Here is a 25,799-nt window from a genome sequence, read left to right as displayed (position 1 = left end):
TAGAAAAGGTCAAATAGCACACATGCGTGCATGCACACACATATTATTTCATGTTTTAGAGTTGGCCATAATGCCTTGTATGACTTTTCCTTTAATGCTTAAGGTATATGAAGTCAGAGAGGGCGTTTTTTCAAACCATTCTCTAGAAAAAAGACCCGAGAGGGTAAAGAAGGAGGTTGCTAAAGATCCTCCCCGTTTCTTCTTCATTTTTAGTGTATATGAAAGCTACAAAGCCTACCACACATTTTGCCTATGGATGTACTTAAATCCACAAGCTTTAATCATTTCAATTTATGGTGCCAATTGTTTTCAATAAACTTAACTAGGGTAATTCTTGTAAGCTTAGTTCTCATATATACATCACTTTACTTCTTTGTGTGCTTGATTACTGGCAGCTGGAAAGCCTATTGAAAATCTTTGTGTTTGCATTGATACAAGGATATATGAAAGTAGTCTGACCCATTCACACATGCAAGTTGGGCCTTAAATGTTGCCATCATGCATGTGAACTAGCTTACAGTCATAAAAATATAGAGTATTTAATTTCTAGAGAAGATATCTCTGTAAGTCTGTCAAGAGACAATATTGTCAGAAACTTTCCCCTAATGTCCAAAGTCTTTTTCTCTGACGAAGGAATTTTTCTCTTAATCTTCTGTAAGAAAAAGGATGTATATTTAAAAAATTGGTAAATAAACCAGTTCAAAAGTACTTGCAGTTCCATTTGGTGTATGGGTAAAACTGGCATTGAAAAAAAGATGCTGGGGCTCAGAGGTGGCACAAATTCCATCAACCTCCATCTTGTGCACTTTGCCATTAATCCAGCTGTGTGAAAGAAGAACAGTGTGGAGCAGCTGTGCCCCCATCCTAGATGTTATCTTTTCTGCTCCTGGTTTAGTGTGTAAGTGGTTGCTTCTTGGGAGGCCTTGCTCTTGCTTCACTATCAAGTCCAGGGCTGCCACTGGCAAGGGGCAATTTCATCAACTTTCTACCTGTGAACGTTCTAACTATCATCGAGCTTGTTGGGAAGAACATGAGGCAGGAGCAGTCCTCTTCCCTCTGACCTGAGCATTATTTCTTGCTCCATTCAGAGATTAGTTGGGATGTTTTCTGGAAGAGCTTGTTCTGCTCCACCAGATGTATTGGCCTTCTGATGTATATGTCAAATGCAGGGTGAAAGAAATCAGTTCTAGGGTGGAAGCCCATTCCTAATGAAGTTTGTTCAAGTATTTCCTTAAGCTGCCTTGAAGGCTTACAAGAAAGAATAGTGGAATCTAAATCTTTCAAATAAACAAGCCTGTGGAATGGCACTGGAATGTAGACCATAAAAGCAGATGAACTTTTTAAAGTCCTTAGTCTAGCCCCACTGTTAAGTAGTGATAAAAACTGCTGCAGCGATGAAGAATAATCCTGGCTGTTTTCCTAGTTAGAAGGATAAGCCTAATGACAGCTGGCCATCGCATGATGCTGGGAAACATAATTTGCATGCAGAAGCTTCTAGATGGATCATTGGCATCTCCCTATGAGAGGGTTTCCCATTCATTAGTTAGGAGGGACCTTTTCAGCACCAGAATGCTGCTGTCACTCCACAGGGACTACTAGTACTGACAGCCTCCTCATGTATCCAGCAGCGAAATAGTCTGCAATGCAGTCTTTGGTTCCAAATAGAGATGGAGCCCCTTGGATGTTAGTGAAAAAAACTGTGGCATTAGTTTTACAGGTGTTTGAAAATCCAAAGGCATGAGACCTAATATATACACACACACTTATCTTTTATTGTAAAAGGTTATAGTAACTTACTATGAAATATCCTTAAAATGTTAGAAAAGGAAAAGGAGTGCTGCTTCCTTGTTTGAAATATACAAGTACATAAGTAAAAAAAATGTTGATTTACAAATCACATTTTATCAACCAAACCTTTGCAAAGATATTCTGGCACATTGCCTGAATTTTTATATTTGTTAATGCTATAAAAGGTGAGCAGCTTTAACTTAAAATGTGGGTTTTGAAGATACAGATGTTTGCAATGCCACAAGGAACTCAGGACTTATACCCAAAGGCATGTTTTCATCCTCCTCCTCCATTTTCTTGTGATACCAGTGTCCCAGAAAGGCATGAAGTAGCTTTAGGGTTCCCAACACCAGCTTGGGAAATTCCTGGTGGTTTGGGGTGAGAGGAAGGGAGGCTCCTCATCAGGGTATAATGCCATAGAATCCACTTTCCAAAGCTGTCGTTTTCTCCAGGTGAACTGATCTCTGTAGTCTGGAGATCACTTCTAATTCCAGGATATCTCTAGGTCCCACCTGGAGGTTGACAACCTGAGCAGCTTCCCGGCCCTGTTCTTTGTGAGGACAAGAAGGGAGGAACAATGTGTTTTTCCCTCTCATTTCCTTTTTGGGGTACAGGCAAAATTGGCCTAGCATGACTTGCAGCAATCATGTTGGTTCAATGATCAACAAACATCTTTTTGCCCAGGGCTACTCCAGATATTTCTACTCTTCCTGTACAGGGATGCAGCAAAACTTTAATATACAATGAAGGAGTAGCCAAAGGAAAAGTGATACCTAGGTTGCACTGACTCATTTTTATTCCAGATTTAACAATTCCAAATCTCTCAATTCTTACCTGTTGTTGTTCTTTGCTTGCTTCACACTGTCCACTTTTGTCAACAAATCCCAACTAAAAGACAAGATCCTAAGCACTGTGAGCAACTGCTACTTGGCATCTTGGGTCTTTTCAGCTTCCCCTCCCACCAGAAGCCCCCAGAGGACTTCTAGAACAGCACCCCCTGAAATTGTATATATAATACTGGGATTGTGTATTAACATCTTTGAACTTGGAGTCTAACAGGATAAAGTGGAATTTTTCATGAGCTGGAAATGCTGTCTTCTTCTAATGAAAACATTTGAAAGTCACATGAAGTCTAGCCATTGATTCTCTTGCTTGCACCAAAGGGTGGAATACAATATTATTAATGCATAAAGTCTCTAACACAGCCAAGATTTAAATCACATGCGTTTAGGTAATATAGACTTTGGAGCATCTTTCCCTGTTCTATGTAATTTCAAAGAGTGGCTTTGAGTCAACTGAATTAATCTAAGGATTATATCTGTATTTCTATTAAATAAGATTTGAAACCTACAAAAGAGAGAGGCAATGATTTACAGTCCACACATATTGCCATGTATAGGGATCAGAGCTCAAGTTGACTGTCTTAACTGGTTATGCCCATGGATAAGATTTTGTATTACCTTGTGTGATAGTCATTGATACAGCACGCAATGGAATGTGCTGTTCTGCTCAGTTCCGTGGCTGTGAATTAAACTCAGTACAAATATTCTGAATGATCCTCGGAACAAATCTGTAAAGGCTATCAAATTCATCCACAAAGAACGAGTGCTCTCTATCGGGGTCAGTTGCAATGGCTTCTAGCTCATCTTGGGCAGCCCATGCAATTCCTATTGAATAGGCAATGATTCCTGAAGTGAAAAATAAAAGCATGTAATGGATCTTTGTGATAGTTCCAAACCATATTACATTTCAATTAAGCTTTGAAGTCTGCAAGTAAAAGATGACTGGTGTCTGCCCAAAAGTGTGAGCGAGCTTCTTCTCCTAAATGCAGTTGCATCAAGCAGCTTGACAATTCAGTGCCAGTTCTGAGTCTGACATCTTCTCCAGAGCTCCTGTTGTGGGAGGGGGAAAGCTGTGCACTTAATCACAGTCCATCACAGGGAACTGTGGCGGTATCAATGATTTCAGATAATTTATAGAAAATTGGAGGGAGAAGGCTAGTTAACACAGGAATGCCAATCTCTCCCTTCCCTGTGGTACTTAATGCTGGGCAAAGCCATGTGCATTTGATTGGACACATTTCAAGTAGTGTTCCTATTACCACTAGAAAACATGTTCCAGTATAGTAATTGTACAAAGTACAACAAAGCATAGCTCCCTGCTGTCCTGTGCTTCTTTAATGTCTGGTGCTTCTCACCTGTCTTTCCCCCTTCCCTCTGCCAATGTTTGGCAGGTGTGTCAACATTTGTGTGTGGGGGAGAGGCATAATCATAACTGAGTAAGCTATATGCACTATATTTCCTTTGCAAAATTGGCACTTGAAGAAGAGTTTGCAAGATTTAAAAGCAATATTTTTGACCAATAGCTGCATTGTAATACACAGCTGTAGCTATTTAAATGGGTGTTTAGGATATAATATTTACCATTGTGATGAGCTGCTGTTGCTGGCCCTCGGACATCATCGTAAGATCTGCCATCTGTAATCAGGATCATTATCTTCCTTTTGTTAGGTTTGGACTTGCTAAAGAGTTGTTCAAAGGCATAGTTGATGGCTGCTCCAGTGCTGGTACCTCCACTCCAATAATTGATTCTTTTGATGGCATTCAGGACGTCCTGTTTAGTGCTGTACTTATCAAAGCTGAACTCCAGCCTCTGTTCATAGGTGTACTGCACTGCGCCAATGCGTGTATCTGTATCAGAAATCTCAAACTCTTTACTAATGTTGGCTACAAACTGGAGGATGGTACGGAAGTTACCAGTGCCCACACTGCTGGACCCATCAATGACAAACCCAATGTCTGCTGAATTTATGCAGGTTTTGCTACACATTAGGCGATCAGAGTCACATACTCGTTTTACTAAAGGCTGCACTATTTTATGCAGGCTAAACCAGCTGGGAACATTGATTGAATAGTAGCCATTGGTTCTGCATACAGCCTGAAAAAGAGATGGAAGCAAAAAGAGCGCATTTGCATTTTAATTTATAGATGTGTTGTGATTGTTTCTCTGATAAATCTATGCATCTATGCATCTACAGTGTGAATGGCAGAACACATGCTTTCTATGTATGCAAAAAGTTCCTGGCCTATCCCATTTAAGAAAGGGTTTGAGGAAGCAGACTAGGAAAGAAGGCAAAGTGGAGATCTTGGAGTCAGAGAAGACAATATGTTACACAGCATTGGTCTAACTCGGCATATAACAACTTCATGTGAAAAGGTACCATTTTAGCACACTGTAAGGTCCATTCCTAACTTATTTCAGTAACATATTTAGAAAGAACCATGTGGGTGGATGGGTGAGTGGGAAACTTCACAACCCAGCAGCATCTATCTCAGGGAAGGAATGACATGTCTCTGTTTATGCATTTCACTAGAGCAGTGTTCATGTTGCAAAAGTATCATTTGAATGAAGCCTATTGTGTACATACTGAAGATTCATTACATCTCTTTCTGACCTCCTTTTTGATCTCCTAAATATTTCCATGATCTAAGGTCAGGGTACCATTGATCATAGAATATGGATTTGTATCTTGTTTAACTCTGCATTTCCAATCTGGCAAATGCACAGAGGCTCACTGTAGCTCTGCCCCTTTCAAAACCAAAACAAAATCAAGATTTTTAGTCAGTCAAATTCAACCTGGAGACTGCCCAGCTGAAGGTATTAAGGGCCTTTGAAGCTCCATGAAATGTACTTAATGGCAGAGTGACAGCAGAAAGTGTACAGAATTATCAGGAAGGAGCGTCCGGGGGGAGAGAAAGTTGTTTTTTGAAGGACGGTGCCCAAAGTCCACTCTGCCTCTTTTACATGAGCTCATTTGCCAGGCTCCTAGCCACAGCTGCATGCCAGCTTCACTCAGTTGAATGGACATTCTGTAACGTGTAACCAGTCTAAACTATATAGTTTCTGAGAATGAGTTCTAACTGAAGTGGGTCCAGAATTTTCATATATCTTGGAGAAAAACTAGGCAATGGCACACAGTGTTCAGTAAACATGTCTTAACACTATTCATCTTGATTTACATTTTGAAGTAGATTGATTGCTTTCTCTTTACTACTTCTCTTGTACTTTTCATGCTCTTACTATTTTATTCCACTCACTGCACCTTAGCTACAAGCCAGAGCAGTAGCCAGTCAACCTTCTGCATATATTGGACAAAGACGTCCCACTTCTATATTGAGTGTCTCCAAAAAAGTAGAGGGAAAAGTTCAAATTCCACTGTTTTTCAAAGTGAATCCGTTCACGGTACTAAAACAATTGTCTTATCTCTGTTTTGATGTACCCCAGTCTCTATTACCTTGTCCACAAAATTTGGTTCAATAACATTCTGCTTTTCGTTTTCATCTGGCCCTTCAATGGTGACAAAGAAAATGTTAATGCCAGATTCCCTTGCCAGCCTTGAAGCCTCTTCCACCTTATCAGTGGGCCATCCATCCACCATCACTATGGCAACGTTGGGTGCACCCCCTCTGTTCCCATTGGAATCATCAAAGAAGTTTTTGTTGACAAAGGAAAGCGCTCTCCCTATGAAGAAAATGGAAAGAAAAAAAACACAAAGTGTAGTTGTTCTAATTTACCTACTAGAAGATGCATATGTTGCATTCCAAGAGAAAGCTTCTCACTATTAATAAATTTTTATATAGTATTGGATACTGAAAAGAACAGCAGGAACTGTAAAATGGCAGACAGCATTGTAATGGAATTTAGAGAGGTCTTCCAGGTGCCCCCATGGCCTCTTATGAATGGTGTTTATCTTAGATATTATATAGCTTAGGCCCAGATGCATGATCTTCAATAACTCCAATAGACATTTTACCAAATCTCCTATTGGTACTTACTGGACTCCACCAGGAGACAGATAGCTACTCCTCCAGTCATAAGGTATTTATGAATCACATAATCCTTTTGTGCACTCGGTACCACAGAAAGGAACAAAAACAGCCAAAAATATTAATGGCCATACTCTAGTTGCATTATGCATATAGCCTGAGACAACTGAAGGGCAATGCACACTTCCATCCATATTGCATTGTCTGTGAAAATGTGAGCCCCCATAAAAACCATGCAGTCAAAATGGCCTTCTCACATCCTAATGTGCATTTATATAAAACCTCTCTGTAGATTTCCATATCCTTCAAGGACTCTGCCTTGACGTGTATCATCCTTGCTTGATTGGGACAAATGGCTACTATTATTATTACTATTATTATTACTATTATTATTATTACTAATTTAATTTGTAATCCACTCTCCGCTCAGAGCGGATAACATCCAGTTAAAACACAATACAATATACAATATAGACAATACAATATAGACAATTAAAACTAGTAGCATTATATATATACAATACAGACAAAACTGGTAGCATTAAAAGAGCAGTTGCAATTGCACAACCCTCTCTCAGCACTGCATACTGCACAATCCCACATGTAATCATTTGGGTCCATGGTGGCGGATGGCAAACAACAAATAAAAGCAGAAACCAGGAAGTACTCCCCCCTCTGGTGGGGGGCCAGGGAGGAGGCCCACTTGCCTCAACCACCAAAGGCCTGGAAGAACATCTCTGTCTTGCGGGCCCAGCAGAATGATAATAAATCCCACTGGGCCCAGACTGTCTCAGACAGAGGGTTCCACCAGGTTGGGGCCAGGGCCAAAAAGTCTCAGACCCTGTCGAAGCAAGACGAACCTCCTTGGGGTCAGGGACCACCAGTAGGTGTTTTCCTGCTGAATGGAGTGCTCTCTGGGGAATATAGAGTGATAGGTGGTATGCTGGTCCCAGTCCACTAAGGTCTGTAAAGGTCAGAATCAAAACCTTGAACTGGATCCGGAATTCCACTGGGAGCCAGTACAGCTGGCGTAGAACAAGTGTCACAAGTGACCAGAACAGTCTCGATCAAAAGACATGCCACTGTGTTCTGGACCAGTTGTAACTTCCAGAGCAAGCCTAAGGGCAGACCAGCATAAATTGAGTTACAGTAATCCAACCTGGACCATTGCATGGTTCACTGTTGCTAGGTTGCCGGATGAAAGGTAGGGGGCAAACTGCCTGACCTGACAAAAGTAATAAAATGCTGATCTGGCAACTGCCGTGATCTGAGCCTCCATCGATAAGGAGATATCCAAGACCACACCCAGACTCCTTAGTGACAAAGCAGGCAGAAGTGGCGCCCCATTGTAGGATGGGAGCCAGATCCTCATACCCAACAGCCCACGACCCAGATACAGGACCTCTGTCTTCTTTAGATTCAGTTTAAGTCTGCTCTGCTTTAACCATCCAGTCACAGCCTCCAAATCCCTGGTCAGGTTGTCCGGGGTGGTATCTGGCTGGCCGTCCATCAGTAGATAAATTTGGGTGTCTGCTGCGTGTTGATGACAACCCAAACTGAAACTTCGCACCAGCTGGGCAAGGGGACACATGTAGATGTTAAAAAACATGGGAGAGAGTATCACCCCCTAAGGGACACCACACACCAGTGGGTGATGTGATGACAACTGCTCCCCTAGCACCACCCTCTGTCCCAACCGTGGAGAAAGGAGACTAGCCACTGTAAGGCCATCCCACGAATCCCCACATCAACAAGGGATGGCAAAGGTTTTAGAAGGTGAATGATGGGATGGATTGTTCCATGAAAACCCTATTACTTATTTTCTTTCCATAGAATGTAGGCATTTGGTATTCATTTAGTTATTTGCTTCATTTATATAACAGCAATTATATTGTCTACCAATCTACTCCTGAGTATAATTCAAAGCGTTGGTTGTGTCTTTTAAAACTCTACATGGTTTGGACTGGGGTATCTAGAGGACCATCTTCTCCCATATGTTCCTGCCTGGAAATTAAGATCACAGGGAGAGTCTCTCCTGAGTCCTGACTGTCCTATCAGCTAAAGAAGCTCACCTGCTGGGTACACGTGAGAGCGCCTTTTTGGTGACAGTTCCACGATTATGGAACAGCATCCCCAGTGAGGTGTGCCTGGCCCCCTCACTGCTGATCTTCAGGAAGCAGCTGAACATGTTTTTATTTAGCACTGGTTTTAATTAACTTTGTTTCTATGTTTATTGGCAGTCCTAAACTACGGTTTTAAACTTCATTTTTATTCTTTTTATGATTTATTTTATTTATATTGTAAGCCACCTTGATTTCTTGCAAGGTAGAGAGATGGCTAATAAATGTTTTAAACAAACAAACAAACAAACAAACAAAAAAACAAACAAACAAACAAACAAACACCTTGCCTTTCCTCCCCAAAGGGAACAGAAAGTGGTTTACATCATTCTTCTCTCCTCCATTTTATCCTCACAACAACACTGTGACTTAGGTTAAGCTAAGAGTGTATAACTGGCCCAAAGTCACCCAGCAAGCTTTCATGGTAGAGTGGAGATTTGAATCTGGGTCTCCCAGATCCTAGTCTGATGCTCTAACCATTATACCACACAGGCTATAGTTTCTGTTTGGAACCCCACACTGAGGCTAGCAGTACCACACTTGGCGTCACAGTCCACTATGGGTGCATTTATGCCACAAAGTCATATGTTTTTTACTCAGATAGGTCTTTCAGGTGCTAGTTCATAATTTTCTAGAGGAAATAATATTTTCCATTCGTGGGAAAAAACCAGAAATGGACTGAAGTGACTTGAGAGAGGTTTTGACCTTAATATGTCTAGAATATCTAGCATACCACTGTTGCTGGTCTTCTGATTCCTAAGATGATTAGGTGTAAATGTAACATTCAAGTTACATACCAACATTGGATAATCCTCCTTTCTGTAGTATTTTCTCAATAGCATTTTTCAGATCTTTAGAATTTGAATAGGTCTTCAAGTTAAATTCAGTAGATGGCTCATCACTATATTCAAACAAAACAGAATAAAGTCTTATATAGAGAAATTTCCCTTGTGTTATCCCCAGGAAAGGACATTTAAAGGTTACTTTAAGAGTATATCATTAATAGCAGAATCCAGCTTAGTGTGTACTTAGGAGTTTACCAACTATACATTCATCCATTTCATTTCCATAGGTACTAAAATCATTTGTAGAACTGAGCTCCTGATCAAAGAATGCAGTGCTGAAACTGATAATTAATGGGCCCTGTTTTATGGTGATGTACTGAGAGAAATAGGCTGGGAATCCTATAACATTTTAATACTAATTCCTGGGGGTCTTATGTAACTTCATGAGACTCAATTCTACTGAAATAAAAAAAAAACTAATGTCTCTAGAAAATTCTTGCATCATAGCTACATATAAAGATGTGGAGACATCATATGGTCTGATAATATATATGTTTCTTACCCATACTGAATGATTCCCATGAGAGGACCAGCTACACCAATATCCAGGGCTTGAGCTACATTTTTGAGGAATTGTTTTTGAATCTGAAAGCGTCGTTTTCCAATACTCCAGCTCCCATCTATCAAGAATGATAAATCAACCTTGCAATCTGAAAAAATAATACACAAAATAATCCATGCTTTTCCTTTTCAAAATTTCTGTATAATTTCACATATAACACATATCACATACACATACATAAAAATATTGCATAATACAACTACTTCTATTTATTACATACTAAATCAAAGAAGTAGAGTCCAGTAGCACCTTTAAGACTAACCAACTTTATTGTAGCATAAGCTTTCGAGAACCACAGCTAACTTCATCAGAGAGTCAAAGAACAATTATAAATGTCAATTATAAATGATACCGGATTTTTTTATTTCCAGCATTTCAAGTTTAGACTTGTTCAAACAGTATTCTGAGACCAAACCATATTCATTACAGTAGGCCAATATTTGCTTTAAGTAATTTAAACAATCAGTTCCTGCTAATATTACATCTTATGTATATAAGCTCATTTGTATTCTTTATCTCCTGTTAGTACCCCTTTTATCTGTTGATCCTAATTATGCTGATCCTAGTACCTCATTTATCTGAGAGGATACACACTCATTCACTCACTCACTCACTATGGACATTCTTGGCCTATGTAGCCCCAAGTAGGGTGTCTCTGTTTGTGATTTTAAAGCTCGTTTTGTGTTCCACTCTGATAAGCAATTATACTTTTCCCTTTTTTAGCCCAGCCCAGAAACTTGATGGAAAGAAGGAGCCCACTTCCTCTGTGTTGGAAATGGTACTGAAGACTCTATAATGTTCAAAAAAGCAACAACTTTATTGAACAGCAAGGGAAGGAATAAGGGCAGTCAGGAAATAAAAGAGCTGAGGTAAAATTTGTAGGTAGAACAATAATACCCCTTAAGTCACAGGCAAAATAGTTGCCTTTAAGCTTAGTTTCTATGTTGTTAATCCTTAATAATGAGAGGTGTTTTGTTTAACACAGGAACAATGTTTCTTCACAGAGTTCCCTTTTACAACTCAGGTTTCCTGATGTTAGTTCAAAACTGTTTCCCCTTTACAATAGACCCGGGGTCCTCCTCAGAGTCAACACCCCCTTTAGACACTGGGTAGGAATTAATATTCTTCACCTAAGAAGATATAACCCTTCTTCACTTGACTTAAATGGGAATCTCCGCTTATTACCCAATCACTCGGCCAAAAACACATCCCCAGTTCTTTTGTGGCTATGTAAACAGGTTTCAGCTTGTGCTGGCTTTTACACTGGGAATTCTTACCTAGAATTTCTCCTCAAGACAGTGATGTTACAGTAAGGGCAAAAGATTTCCCTTACACCAGAAGGGAACATGTCTGACCTTCTCTGTCAGACTCTCACACAAACTCTCCTCAAAATCCTGTCAGCAACCAACTGTCATCCTGACAGCAGGATATGACTGGCCAATCAAAGAGAGGAGGGAGCAGCCTGTCAATCAAGCTCTCATTCCAGGCAATTGTTAACTTTTTCCCTTCCAGCTGTGCCTAGTGCCGCACTTAGGAAACCTTCTTTAAAGTGCATTCTGTCATATGTCCCACCCTTTGAGAACATTGCGCAAGGTGAGGTTCTTCAAGCCTCTCTGAAGCAATGGGATGAACCATGCACATAAACAATATAAAACAACATCAATAGTTAAACATTCTAAAACTTACAGTTACATTAATAACATTTAACCTTTACAACATAAACATATGTATAGGACCACCTGCTTGAGGCAGGTCCTATAGGTGGTCCTATAGAGTACATTCTAAACATTCTAAACATTCTAAACATTCTAAAACTTACAGTTACATTAATAACATTTAACCTTTACAACATATACATGTGTATAGGACCACCTGCTTGAGGTGGTCCTATAGGTGGTCCTATAGAGTACATTAGCGACGACTTTCTTGTTACCTCTGATGTGTACTATATCAGAGTTGTAATCTTGGAGTTGTAGGCTCCATTGAATCAATTTGCTGTTAGTGCTCTTCACTAGCAATATATATATATTGCTGACCATGGGCATTCTTGGCATGTGCCATTGTTAATACAAAGGGTTTTGGTGTAGTGGTTAAGAGCACGGGACTCTAATCTGGAGAGCCGGGTTTGATTCCCCACTCCTCCACTTGAAGGCAGCTGGGTGACCTTGGGCTAGTCACGGCTCTCTGGAGCTCTCTCTGCCCCACCCACCTCACAGGGTGTTCATTGTGGGGATAATAATGATATACTTTGTAAACCGCTCTGAGTGGGCATTAAGTTGTCCTGAAGGGCGGTATATAAATCGAATGTTATTATTATTATTCATTTGCAATACTGCTCTTGGTTGATAATATATTTTTTGAATTGTTTAAAAATTACCCAATATATTTTCCACCTTGAAGTTTTGGATAATAAATTATCACTCAAGATGATCAAAAGCCTTTTTAGCAGCTAGATAAACCAGTAATGTTTCTTTTTCTTTCGTTACAACATACATGGTTACAGATATTTCACGCCTAGTATTGTTATTAATGTTCTTCCTTTTACAAATCTAGTCTGGTTCAAATTTATGTATTTAGACATTAGAGAATTTAATCTGTTTGCAAGTAATGATAAAAAATTTTAATAGTGGACATTCAGCACTACATAGGTCCACATGAAGCAACAATGTCTAAGTCTTTACTTTCTTTGTAGATTAAAGTAATTATACATTTTTCTACATAACCAGTATAATACAATCTTGCAAAGATTTATTAAAAAGGATCTCTACAGGTTGCATTAAGAGATCCATAATTATATTGCAATATTCTCCCAATAGATTGTCTGGCCCAGGTATTTTATTAATCTTACATTTTTAAACTACTTTCTTAATTTTATCTTGAATTTTGGGCATTTGAACAATATTAATCATCTTTTGAAATTTTAGGCATGAAAATATAATTAAAACAACACCTTTTATGTTGGATAATCAGTTTGGTATAATTCTTTATAATGGTCTGTGAATGTTTCTGGTATTTCTTTTTCTGATAATTTTTCTTTTTGCAAATAGTTTGAGAAAATACTTGGGATTAGAGATGGGCATGAACCAAAACCGCCCCCCCCCAACTATGCGGTTTTCATGAACCTGCCCCAGTTCACGAACCAGTTCATTTGGTTCGTGAAAACATCACATCCGGGTCAGCAAATAATCACTTCTGGGTCAGCAGCAGGTCACTTCCAGGCCAGCAGAAGATTACTTCCGGGTCAGCAGAAAGTCTGCAGGAAGTCCATCCCATGTTTCCTAGGAAACTGATTGATCAGCACCAGGCTGTCTGCAGTGATGAACCAAAAAATGAACCAAATGAACCAGCCTAAAGTTCGTGGAGGTTCGTCAGAAATGGGTTCTGACTATTTAAAATGAATGGAAAAATTTGCAAATAAGTGGCTGATCTGCAGAACATATTGATGTGACAAGAAATATTTTAGATTGAACGGTGCAATGTATTAGTGATATAATATGAACTTCTTTTCCCCATCCCTCTTTATTCTGTATCCCCCTTTTCTTAGTAAGAAAAGAAAAGAAAAGAAAAGAAAAGAAAAGAAAAGAAAAGAAAAGAAAAGAAATGGGCTCTGACAAACCGCCGGTTCGTAAACCACAAACTGGCCCAGTTTTTGCTGAACTTTGGTTTGTATTTCAGTTCGTGCCCATCTCTAGCTGGGATAGATGTATTATCTGGGAGTGGGGGGTTGGCTTAAAAATCTATTAATTTAACAACTCCATGTCTTTCCTATAAGACATCCGAATACCTAATCTATCTTAAGCAGAGCAGATAAATGTTCCTTCTCTGATTTATCAGAGATATAAAAACATACCAAAACTTAGCAGAGAACTAATATTCTGCTTACTCTCATTAGAAAAGAATAACTGAGGAGTTTGATTTATGGGTATTTGAACAGAACATGCTCTAATTAAACAATGCTCAAGACCTGAAATTACATTTGATAACTATTTATTTACAGTCTGTCTTTCTTGTTGAGACTCAATGGGGATTACATAGTACAAGTCAATACAATCAACGTCTGGGACTTTAAAAAACAATACCATAGAGTAAGGATTGCAGAAATTTGAAAACAAGCAGAAATCCAATATAGAGCTAAAAACTATGCTGAAACAAAACTTAAGCAAATTGACATGACATATTAAATTATGTGAAACTATTCCGTATGCAACAGACAGTACGCAATAGTATAGTCTACAGTTCCTATCCCTTTCCAACATATCTCTCTAAACCATTTCCTTACAGGCAGGCCATTCCATAAAGTAGAGGCCACAGCAGAGAATACATATGTACAGGCAGATTCCAGTTTTGCCCACCTGAAGAAGACCTGCTCAGAGGAGTGAAGCTGCCACGGTGGAGCATAGGGAGAGAGGCAGTGATGGGAAGCCAATGGAATGACTACAAAAGTGATATGCACATGTTGCCTGATAATAATCAAGCTGCGGCCAATAGCATTGCAGGATTTGTACTTTAAGAGGCATTCTAGATGAGCAGTTCTGAACATGACAAGCCTCTTTCTGGACTGTATCATTGATAAATACAGGTAGACATTTCATGATTGACTGGCTCCCCTGCAAGACAAATCTCCTTGAACATACAAAACTTGTATGTCACTGAGATTACTAAGCTAGAACCCTTCTTCCTCTCATCTAGCTTTCCAGATGCAAGGTGTTTTCTTGTAATACAAAGCAGCATTCAGTCTTGCTATATTATTATTCTGTATCTGCACACTTAAGTAGTATACTGTATGAATGTGAAATATTTTACCACACTACAGAGGCCAGTGTGACTTTCACAACTTCTTCTGCATTGTATTATATCCTACGTTCTTCTTTTTACAACTATTTTAAGTATTTTTTAATTAGCCTTGGAATGAAAATTCCCTACTGTATTCAAGTGGCAATTGCTATTTTGCCAGACATGAAAGTAGTTCTTCAAAGAATGATAATCTCCTTTGTGGATTTCAGATCTGTCTCTCCAGATCAGGTATTTAAAAACTTCGTTGTAGACATTTAAAAACTTAAGTCCCTACTCATCTTACTCTTTTGGTTCACAGAACGCCAGACACACCCAAAGTTAAAACAGACTTCCCTTTAATTTAAAGAACTATTTGATCTTTAGTGACCTGCAAATGATATCTTCAAGAGTTCACAACGTATTTCTATTTTTTTACAAGCTGGTGAGAAAATACTGATTAAATGGAAAGGAATCAAAACTTAAATGGCAATTAATGTTTTTGTTCTCAGACGATGTTTTCTGATAACATACCCAGGCATATTGGCCAATAAATGTATATTAAAAGAAGGGAGGAAATCTTTAAAAAATTGTAATCATGGGAGAAGACTGGAATCAACATTCTGATAAAAAAAAATTAATAACAAAAACATAACATGAAACTAGCTCTCTGCATGATTTGGCTTGTAGAATTACCAACATTGTCGACCATGGTTGTTGTGGGTTTTCCGGGCTGTATTGCCGTGGCCTTGGCATTGTAGTTCCTGACGTTTCGCCAGCAGCTGTGGCTGGCATCTTCAGAGGTGTAGCACCAAAAGACAGAGATCTCTCAGTGTCACAGTGTGGAAAAGATGTTGACAGGTCATTTATATCTAGATATAGATATAAATAGATAGATAGTAGATATAAATGACCTGCCAACATCTTTTCCACACTGTGACACTGAGAGATCTCTGTCTTTTGGTGCTACACCTCTGAAGATGCCAGCCACAGCTGCTGGCGAAACGTCAGGAACTACAATGCCAAGACCACGGCAATACAGCCCGGAAAACCCACAACAACCATCGTTCTCCGGCCGTGAAAGCCTTCTACAATACATTGTCGACCATGTTAAATCTTTCTGTAAAAAGACAGCAGTTTGATCAACTATGTTAGCATCTCAATGTACTTAAATTAGAATAAAACATCAGCCAAAGGAGACAATGTGGGAGTTCTACTGGGAGCTCTGATTCTGATCTGAGCACTGTCAGTGTTTATGTGTATAGAATGGGGTGGGGTTAAGCTCTTCGTCATACCACATCCCAGTTCAAATGAGCCCCTCTCCAAGCTGCTCTTAGACCCAAAGTAGAAGGTGATACCTGTACTGACCTCCCCCCTCACTGCAGAATAAATAGCTTTTATTTTGTAGAGGTGAGAAATTTACATCAGAGGGGCAAAGGAAGAAGAAGAGGCTAATCTCTTCCTCCAGCACCACCACTGATCAAAACCAGAGCCTTCACTGGTTGTTACAATGTCATGCTCAACCTAAGCATAACACACGTTTGTGCGCACGTGCACACACACACACACACACACACTTCTTAGTCTTGAAATTATATATATTTCACATGGCCTGTTTTAATAAAAAGTTTTGAAAACAGATTAGACAAAAGTATGGAGGATGGGGAACAGCTATTAAGACACAAGAACTAAGGATAGAACTTCTACTTCATTTATTTACTGGATTCTTCCAAAGAACCCAAGGTGGCTTCAAAGAAAAAACCAGCAGGCATCAAAATTAGTAGTCAAATTAAAAACAAGTTCTCTATCACATTTTTATCCCATATTTCTTCTAAGGAGCTCAGAGCGACATGCATGGTTCACCCCTCCTATATTTTACTCACACAACCATGCTGAGAAGTATGCTAGGCTAAGGAAGATTCACTGGTCCAAGGTCACCCCGTGAACTTCTAACTCAGTTGGGAATTGAACTCAGGTCTCCCCTGTTCAATATTCAGCACTGTAACCGTTACATTGTACTGATTCTATATAAACCATGGCCATTTCCACATGGGCAAAAATTGCGCAAGTTTGGCACAATGAATCGCTTACCAGCTACCGGCTTCATTGCGCATTGTCCCACATCGTGCCGCATCATTCTGCTCCCAGCAGTTCACACTGGCATCAGAAATCACGGGGCAGTGGGCAGTGAGTGCCCCCGTCACAGTTGATGTCGGGGGCCTTACCGCCCCCTGTCTCTGCTTTTTTTTTGTTTGGAGACTGAGTTTTGCATAATTTCGCTATTTCAATAGATTAATCCGGCGCCCATCCCACAAGGTGGCTTGTGATAGGCCTGCTCTTTTTCCAGCAAATTTTTCTTGAGGGCTATTGGTTGCACTGGTTGATAGGCGAAAGAGTTCCCTCAATGACTGTACTTTCCAAAGTGCGAGTCACACAACAGACTGGTGTGACTCCGCAGTTTGCCAGAGTAGAAGGGAAACTGGAAAGTCAGTGCTGTAATCACATCAGGATAAAATTTCAGTACTTGAATGAGATTAGAATAAGCAAACACATTTGAAACCGGTAAGCCCGTTGAAACATTGCAACTGTGGAAAGCATTTCTTTAAAGTAAAAAAAAAAGCCGGCCGGCCAATAGAGATAGGCGGAACTACGCAAATTGCCAGGCACCCACGGTAAATAAACAAAAAATTAGATCATTCACTCCAAAAAAATCAACTCATAATTGCATAATTGCGCAAAATCCATCTTTTTTTTTTTTTAATTGTTTGGACTGCCCACCAGCAAAAGGAAAAGGGGAGCGGGCTTCCACAATGGCAGTACGTTCCCCAAAGTTAAGAATCATCTTCAGAAGTTCCCACCAACTGCGTATAATGCGGAACAACGCAGAATAAACGGAAGTGGGATAAGACAGGTATTCTTGGGTTCTAGCGGGGAGAGAGCGAAAGTATGCGCGAGGTTCACGCTATAATTGGGATGTGTGGAAATGGCCCATCATTAAAAATACAAGCTCAGTCCAGCTTCACTCAGAAAAAAATTTCAAACCAGAACACCTCCCACTCCCCAAAAAAGATCAGAGGAGTATATTATAGGCCAGGATAAAAAATTAAGGAATGGCTATCTCCATTCTGACATTTCAATTTATTCACATACTTGGATTTCCCTGGGAAACTGGCTCCAAAGGTTTTGGGACCAAGTCTTCTTTGGAACTGAAACCTGGAATGTTCAATAATATGCTTATTTAATTAAAAATGCAAAGAAAGAAAGAAACCATGAACATGTCAAAACAAAAAGCTCTTACAAATGCAATGATAAATCACCTTATAAGGACTAATTAGAGATTGATTAAAGAACAATAAAATGTAAATAACGTTACATATCAATAACAACTCAACAGAGGTATCTTTTTGAGAGACAGTGTAATCCTAAACAAAGTTATTCCAGTCTAAGCCCACTGAATTCAGGGAATTTAGATGGAAGTAACTCTGTTTAAGATTCACTAGTTTAAAATTGCCTTCATTTTAAAAATGTTTCCACTGATTAATCAACCAAAATTTTAGTGATTGGTTTATTGACTGTTCTCAGCTCTACTTAACTGTATTAAAAAGTGTGACCACTGCTTGGGGCTCAAGGAAATACAGGAAGAGTAAAATTTTGGAATCCAAGCTTGGTATGCTGTGCAAAGAACAACTTTATCTGTGCATCAAAATTGATACCGCTGCCTAACTAGCTCCATCATGATTCATGATGCCACTTCCTGGCTCCATCATGATTCATATCCTTTGGGCCCAATGCAAACTTTAACATGCCTTCAAAAACACACAATCCCATCCAATGTCTACAACAGTCTCATCATGAGTCATGTAAGAAAAGTTGATTTTATTTCTGAAATGGTGACATAAACAAAGCTGACCATGACAGTGGGTCGGCAGCCTGGATTGTCCCCCTCCAACTCCCAGGTCGTAGTGAAGTGTGCAATTTCTCATCTTACTTATGCTTGAGCCTTGTACTCAGGACCAGTGCTGTAAATAGAAAATTGGCCCACATGGAAAGTCAGGATAGCTACTTCTCTTCTTCCAAGCTGGACTCTGCAAAACTCCTCAGTACAGAAAGTGTCTCAGACACCCCTTGCACATGAGCAGGTTTGTTCTATTGATTTTGAATTCCCTATGCAAGAATGCCCAGGATGCCTGTCATGGCCCAGTCTGAGAGTGAGGTCTCCTCTGGAGGAGAGGAGCCTCGTGTAGCCAGCCAGGACTCCTCTGGAGAAGAGGAGCCCTGTGTAGCCAGCCCTAGCCCTGATTCAGCAGAAGCCAGCAATCAGGAGCAACAGCTGCTGGCTGATCAGAGCTTACAGCCAGCAGCTGAGGCACCAGCACCCTCAAGCTCCAATACTACAGAGGAAGCTCAGCCAGGGACTTCTACAGGTGCAGCGCAGCGAAGAGCCTCCACCCCCCCAGGTTCACCCACACCCAAGGAACGCCGCAGGCAGCGCCAGAGACTGGAACTCCAGGAGAGACGGCGCAGTGCTCGCCTCTTAAGCCAACGCCAGCTGCTGGAGAGTGATGATGAGTAGTGACAGGATAGAGCCCCAGCAGCTGGCTGAAAACCACGCCTGGCTATAAGAGCCAGTCTGGAGGAACTGCTGGGCGTGGAAGCAACGTGTCTACTGCTTGCAACCACTCCGTGTTTCGTGAACCTTGCCCGTGCCTGCTTTTGGACCTGACACTATCGGTGACTGACCTTGGACTGTGCCTGACCTTGCTTTTGGACTCTGGACTCACTCCTGGCTTTATCTCGTGCTCTGACCACCGGTTTGACTTGGCTTTTGCTCTTGGAACTCCCCTTTGACTTTGGCTTTAAGGTTTGGACTTGAACCACCCTGCTTGGGCTGGCCCAGCCCGTGACAATGCCTAAGTTGCTCCTCTCCTCTCCTCCCCTTGCACCACAGGGAGGCAGAAGGAGGCAGGAACATGCCATCCATCTTCCCTTCACCCTGTAGCCAGTGCATTAGTCACCTGCAAGGAGAGCAAAGCCTGCCCTATCTTGTTCTCTCCTGAGGGAGGGAACAAGCTCCCTGCTTCCGGCTTTCCATAGTGGTGTGGGGCACCTCCCTAACAACAACAACAACAACAACAACAACAACATTTGATTTATATACCACCCTTCAAGACAATTTAATGCCCACTCAGAGCAGTTTATAAAGTATGTTATTATTATCCCCACAACAAACACCCTGTGAGGTGGGTGGGGCTGAGAGTGCTCCTATACTGACCAAGGTCACCCAGCTGGCTTCAAGTGGAGAAGTGGGGAATCAAACCCTGTTCCCCAGGTTAGAGTCCCATGCTCTTAACCACCAAACTGGCTCTCAGGCAGGGAGGCAGCTGGTCTGTTTGGCCCCTGGACAGTCGCCTAGAGCTGCCTATTGGATGAGACATCCCTGCACAGGGGAAGACTGCAGAGAGGACTTGAATTTCTACCCTGGTTTCTGCAATCTAGGCATAAAAGCAACAAGTGGAAGCACTCATCAACATGTCTTAAATGAAATGGAATCACAAAAGTTTGAAAGATCATAAATGTGTCTTAAGTTGTATTTCTCTAAGAATCTGGAGTTGCAGGGATTTGAATAAATAAGGCCAGTTTACAAATAGTTCTACATAAGATATGAATTATATATGCAGGAAAGTTTTACAGTACAATCCTAAACAAAGTAGCTCCCTTCTGAGCCCATTGACTTAACCTTGCCTGTCATCAAGAGATTAAAAACAACTTATACCATGGTCCCCCAAAATGGTACCCATGGGTGCCATGGTGCCTGCCAACACATTTTTTGGTGCCCACCAAGTGTTTTCAGAAAGTGAGCAGGGCCAGGTGGGGCTGTTTGCAGAACAGGGCGTCTGATTGGCCATTGGAGAGATGACTGGCTGTGCAGATTTTTTAAAATGTTGCTTTTGCAGCAGCTGCCTTCACACTACAAGGATATTCACTCCATGATTGAAGGTAAGCTACAGGTATACGCAAGAAAATATTTTTTTAAACAATGTATTCATTTAAAAATGCATCCCATTAAACAGAACTTCTGCCTGAAATGTCGAAGAGGTAATATTAGTTATGCATTACCTCGCTCCCTGACATTTTGTGGTTGGCTCTGCCTCCTGCAGCAGCCATTTAATGGTTGCATTCACCACACTGGGTCAAAATGTCAAAGGTGCCCACAGGCTCGAACAGGTTGTGGACATAATATTCATTAGATGAATCTACTTTTATCATTATGTTCAAGAGTCTCGTCTGATTGTTAGAAGGATGCAGAGGCAATTGTTGGCCATTGTTTTTTCAACAGAGAGAAACCATTTGCTACTTCTTGCTCTCAGAAAGCCAAGGTGCAACTTGATATCAGCATGATTTTAAATCTGTATGCCTGCTCAGCATTAAGCACAGAAGATTGGCACAAACAGGTTTTAAAATTATGGCCTCAGACATCTGTTTTTTAATTCTACTCCCTTTAATGTTCTTATTTTGTAACATCCAGCCTCACGAAGAGTTCTGGTGAACTCAACAGTTTACACGCCATTTTGTGTTATTTTGTTTGGTCCTAATAAAAGGTATTACGTGAACTGTGTTACTGGTTTTGCTTTTGCTTTTGGAGCAACATGGCAGCAAACACTGGCCATTTTCACACTACTTACTTGCTTCTGGAACATCGTGAAATGTAGCGCAAAAACCACGGAAGATAGCATCTTCTCATGAGAGTTTTGCACGACATCGCGCAAAACTCTCGCGAGAAGGCGCTATCTTCCACAGTTTTTGTGCTACGTTTCACAATGTTCCAGAAGCAAGTAAGTAGTGTGAAAATGGCCACTATTGGTCCAATGTACTATAAAACATAAAATAGTGAGAGGAAATGTATTCATTTAGAAAATGTTTATGCTACCTCTCCTGGGAACCTCCCAGGGGTGACTTACAACAAAATAAAACATAATAAAAGAATAAAAGATTACAAATTTAATTAAAATATGGAATTTTTAAAAATCTAGCCAGCACATAAAAACATAAATAATTGAGCAGCTTAAAATAATTAGTAAATAACCAAGCAGCTTAGTTTTCAGACTAAAAATGATGATAAAATATCAACCCCTTAAAGGCTAGGGGTTGATATGAGATGTTTTTGACATATGCCTAAAAGAGAGTAACCTATGGGGTCACTCTCATGGGTCTCATGGGGAATGGCAGTCAAAAGTGAGGTGCCACTATTGAAAAAGCCCTGTCTCTGGCTGTCACCTGTTCATCTCAGAAACAACCTCACAGTTTCTTCACATAGTTGGTGGCAGGTAAAAGACTTTCTCTAATGTATTTACCTGTATCAAATAGGCTTGATCCAGGTTTCCATAAGTCTGTTTCCGTAGCTTTTTTACACATGAGGGAAGAATAATAATTATTTAAATTAAGAACGTAATCTAAAGTTAATTGAACAAATGGCACACTTTTAAAATAGCCCCTTTTAAAACTGTGTTGCAGGAGTGAGTTTTATTATAAGAAGGGGAATAACAGGAATATATACAACATTCATGGCTTTAAGTGAAATGTTAAGAAACATTCAATAAACATTTTGGGAACTTGAGGTAAACTTTTGGATGGATGGATGGGAGACTCTGATTGAGCCTCCTTTACATTTTATAGTGTAGCACCCACAGGGCAATGTTGGGCAGAGGCCTAGAGCTCATGGTCTGTGAAGATGCAAACCTGTGGGATTGCTGTTACAGGCTTTTATTGTCATAGGCTTTTTTGGGTTGGGATTCCTAAAGGTTCAAGGGGTGGAGCTGGGGAGGGTAGAGTTTGGGGAGAGGAAGGACCTCAGTGGGGTATAATGCCATAGACTCCCCCTCTAAAGCAGTAATGTCCTCCATGGGATATGGTCTCTGGAGATCATTTTTAATTTTGGAAGATCTCCAGACCTCACCTGGAAGTCAGTAACCGAAGCTACACATTGCTATTGTACTGGATTTATTAATATAATCCTCTCTCTGAATGGAGCTGCAGCAGCTTGACAGTGTGACCATTCACCACTATTGGGGTGCTGAGGGATGAGCTGTTGCTAGTAGGGTTACCAGGTCCCCTTACCCTCCAGATGGGAGGTGAGAGATCTGGCACTTACCTTAGTCTTGTCCTCACATGCATGCACGTGCTCCTGGAGCTATGCGATGACATCACTTCTGGAAAGTGACATCATCATGCAGGCCATGTGCTGCCCTGGGAGTGCTCCCAGGGTGGCATGATGGGCCCTGAAGTGCTCCTGCACTCTGCACCAGGCCAATTTAATCCAGTTTGGGGCTGAACCGGGACTATTTGGGGCCGAATCATGCCTATTTTGGGCTGAAATCTGTGGATCATGGGAGCACTATCAGGGCAGAGCAATAGGCCCTGGAGTATTCCTGTGCTCCACAGTGGGCCAATTTAGGCCTAGAATGAGCCCAATTCGGCCCCAAATAGGCCCGATTCAGCCTCAAATGGGCCTAAATTGGTCCGCTGTAAAGCACAGGAGCAGTCTAGGGTCTGTTGCACTGCCCCAGCAGGGCTCTTGCATTCTGCAGAGGGCCTAATTGGGCCCATTTTGGGCCAAAATTGGCCCACTGCAGTGCACAGGAGCATGGTGTGCCACCAAGGACCACGCCCCAGGAGGCTTGTTCCCCCGCTTTCCCCCCTGCCGGCCAGGTAAGCATGGGCAGGGGTGGAGGGTGGGATCCCTCAGTGGGGGACTTGCAACCCTAGTTGCTATGCCTGGTATACTGATTCACCCAGAGCCAAGCTACAGAATCTATTCGGTTGCCAATCTCCAGTGTGGCCTGGAGATCTCTTGGAATTGCAACTGATGCCCAGATGACCGAGATTAGTTCCCCTAGAGAAAATAGCAGCTTTGGAGGGTGGACTCTGTGGCCTTATAACCCACTAAGGTCCCTTCCCTCCCCTAAACCCACATTCCCCAGGACTCACCTCTAGGAATTTCCCAAGCCTGAGCATGCAGCCTACAATTCAATGGTCCAAGCAGGATCCTTTTTACAGGTCAGCCTATGAAGAAATAGACCAGCATGCAGAGGTACACAGCTGTCTACCATAAGGTGAAGATTTATCATTCTGTTGTGTGTATGGTATTAAATATATTGTGAAATTAATTGTTTTCATTTGTATTATGAGATATCATGGAGGCAGGAGAACCGAGGAGGGAAAGGAAAGATTAGGTATAAATCAACACAATTTGAAACGATACACTTGTTTGTAAGCATGAAGCATGCTGAGTAAGCCTGGTAACACACTCTGCCCAATGGCCTAAAACTCCTAGCTGTATTCACTCTGTTCCCAGAATTTTCTAGCCAGTCTGATCTTTCTTCCTTTCTTGTGCTATGAATTTCCTTCTGCTCTTTGTCATCCCTGTCCACTTAGATTGCAAGGCTGATAGAGCCATTTACATATTTGAGAACTTTGCAGGTGCGTGGCACCCACCTTGATGCGATAGTTTGGGGGGGGGGTGTGCTTTGGCACATAGGAATGCTTCTGTATTGCATTAGTCCAGTGTTCTGGAAAAACTGAGGTTAAGGGTGCATGTATTTGGGATTGCAGTGTAAAACACATACACAAACCAAAGAAGCTGATGCCAGGAATAAGCTAGTGAGCAAAGTGATGTCTTATATAATTTGTTTACATGTATGGGAAATAGCTAGAGGAAATTATGAATTGACTGTCAGGATAAATGCTCTTAACCAGATTTTGAAGCAAACCCTGAATGGAAAGTACACCAGGGAAGGGGGTGAAATAATGTTTCTGGAAGTAGGCAGGACATTTAATACAAACATTACAAGTGTGTATTCTGAACTAACTGCACATAAGATCAACACAAGATGTGAACACAAACTGTGCCGAATGTAGCACTACTAAGAATTTTGTGTACTTTGTGAACAGCTGTTTATTCTGAACTAAGTTTTCAAAAGAATTGACATTTTTATAACATGGGTAAGAAAAAATCCATTTGATGTTATCAATACTGATGAAGTCTGGTGTGACAAACTGTGTGTGTCAGGATGAACATTTCATCACTTGTTTCAGTTCTGCCAGCTGCTGGCAAATAGCCCTACAACATGCTATAGTAATTATGCTGGTCATTTGGTGGAAGGCTTTTTTTTTTAGGGGGGCAGCCCCTGATGCCATATACGGCCCACTTCCAAGAAAACAGAACTCTTTTCAATCAACATGAGTGATGTTGGCTGGAAAGAATAATTTTGCGATGCAGTCCTATTAATTTACTCTAGTCTGAGCCCATTGACGTCCTGGTGAAAGAACCCGGGGTTTCCTTTTAGGGTTGCCACCTCCAGATTGGGAAATGCCTGGTGATTTGGGTGGGGAGGTGGAGCCTGGTGAGGGTGGGGTTTGGGGAAGGGAGAGACCTCAGCAGGGTATAATGCCATAAAGTCCACCCTCCAATGCAACCATTTGCTCCAAGGGCCTGGAAATCAGTTGTCATTCTGGGAGATATCCAGCCATCATCTAGAGGCTGGCAACCCTAGCTTCTGTTCAGGCGAAGAAACCCAGTGCAATGGAGGAAAAATGTACTCAGACAGAGGGCTTTTTTTCAGGGGGAACGTGGGGGAATGGAGTTTCGGAACCTCTTGAAAATGGTCACATGGCTGATGGCCCCGCCCCCTGATCTCCAGACAGAGGAGAGCTTAGATTGCCCAATCTAAACTCCCCTCTGTCTGGAGATCAGGGGGCTGGGCCACCAGCCATGTGACCATTTTCTCTGAGGGCAACCCACCGAGTTCCACCACCTCTTTTCCCAGAAAAAAAGCCCTGCTCAGACATCAAATGTTGTAGAAATCCCAAATTTCCCGTTTAAAAAAAAAAA

The 25,799-nt window shown here is 41.1% G+C and overlaps 1 protein-coding gene across 6 annotated transcripts in view; it reads right to left on the bottom strand.

The window, feature by feature from the left end:
• Positions 1-1,750: 1,750 nt before the first annotated feature.
• Positions 1,751-25,799, bottom strand: part of VIT (vitrin) — a 78,613-nt gene continuing 54,564 nt past the window's right edge. For 3 of the 6 annotated variants that reach the window (XM_054978299.1, XM_054978318.1, XM_054978326.1), the window contains 7 exons: positions 18,062-18,124; positions 10,082-10,229; positions 9,532-9,635; positions 6,083-6,309; positions 4,212-4,725; positions 3,249-3,476; positions 1,751-2,338 (listed from right to left, as the gene is read on the bottom strand). In XM_054978299.1, coding sequence (XP_054834274.1) covers positions 3,298-3,476; positions 4,212-4,725; positions 6,083-6,309; positions 9,532-9,635; positions 10,082-10,229; positions 18,062-18,124 — 1,235 coding nt within the window. In that variant the 3' untranslated portion in view covers positions 1,751-2,338; positions 3,249-3,297. Of the gene's footprint in view, positions 2,339-3,248; positions 3,477-4,211; positions 4,726-6,082; positions 6,310-9,531; positions 9,636-10,081; positions 10,230-18,061; positions 18,125-22,263; positions 22,312-25,799 lie in introns of all 6 variants that reach the window. The other 3 variants (XM_054978343.1, XM_054978309.1, XM_054978334.1) reach the window with 3 other exon arrangements.

The sequence above is a fragment of the Eublepharis macularius genome, chromosome 1, assembly GCF_028583425.1.
Source record: "Eublepharis macularius isolate TG4126 chromosome 1, MPM_Emac_v1.0, whole genome shotgun sequence".
Classification (NCBI taxonomy): domain Eukaryota; kingdom Metazoa; phylum Chordata; class Lepidosauria; order Squamata; family Eublepharidae; genus Eublepharis; species Eublepharis macularius.
Note: the sequence above shows the minus strand (reverse complement) of the source record. Positions and strands in the feature narration are given on the sequence as shown.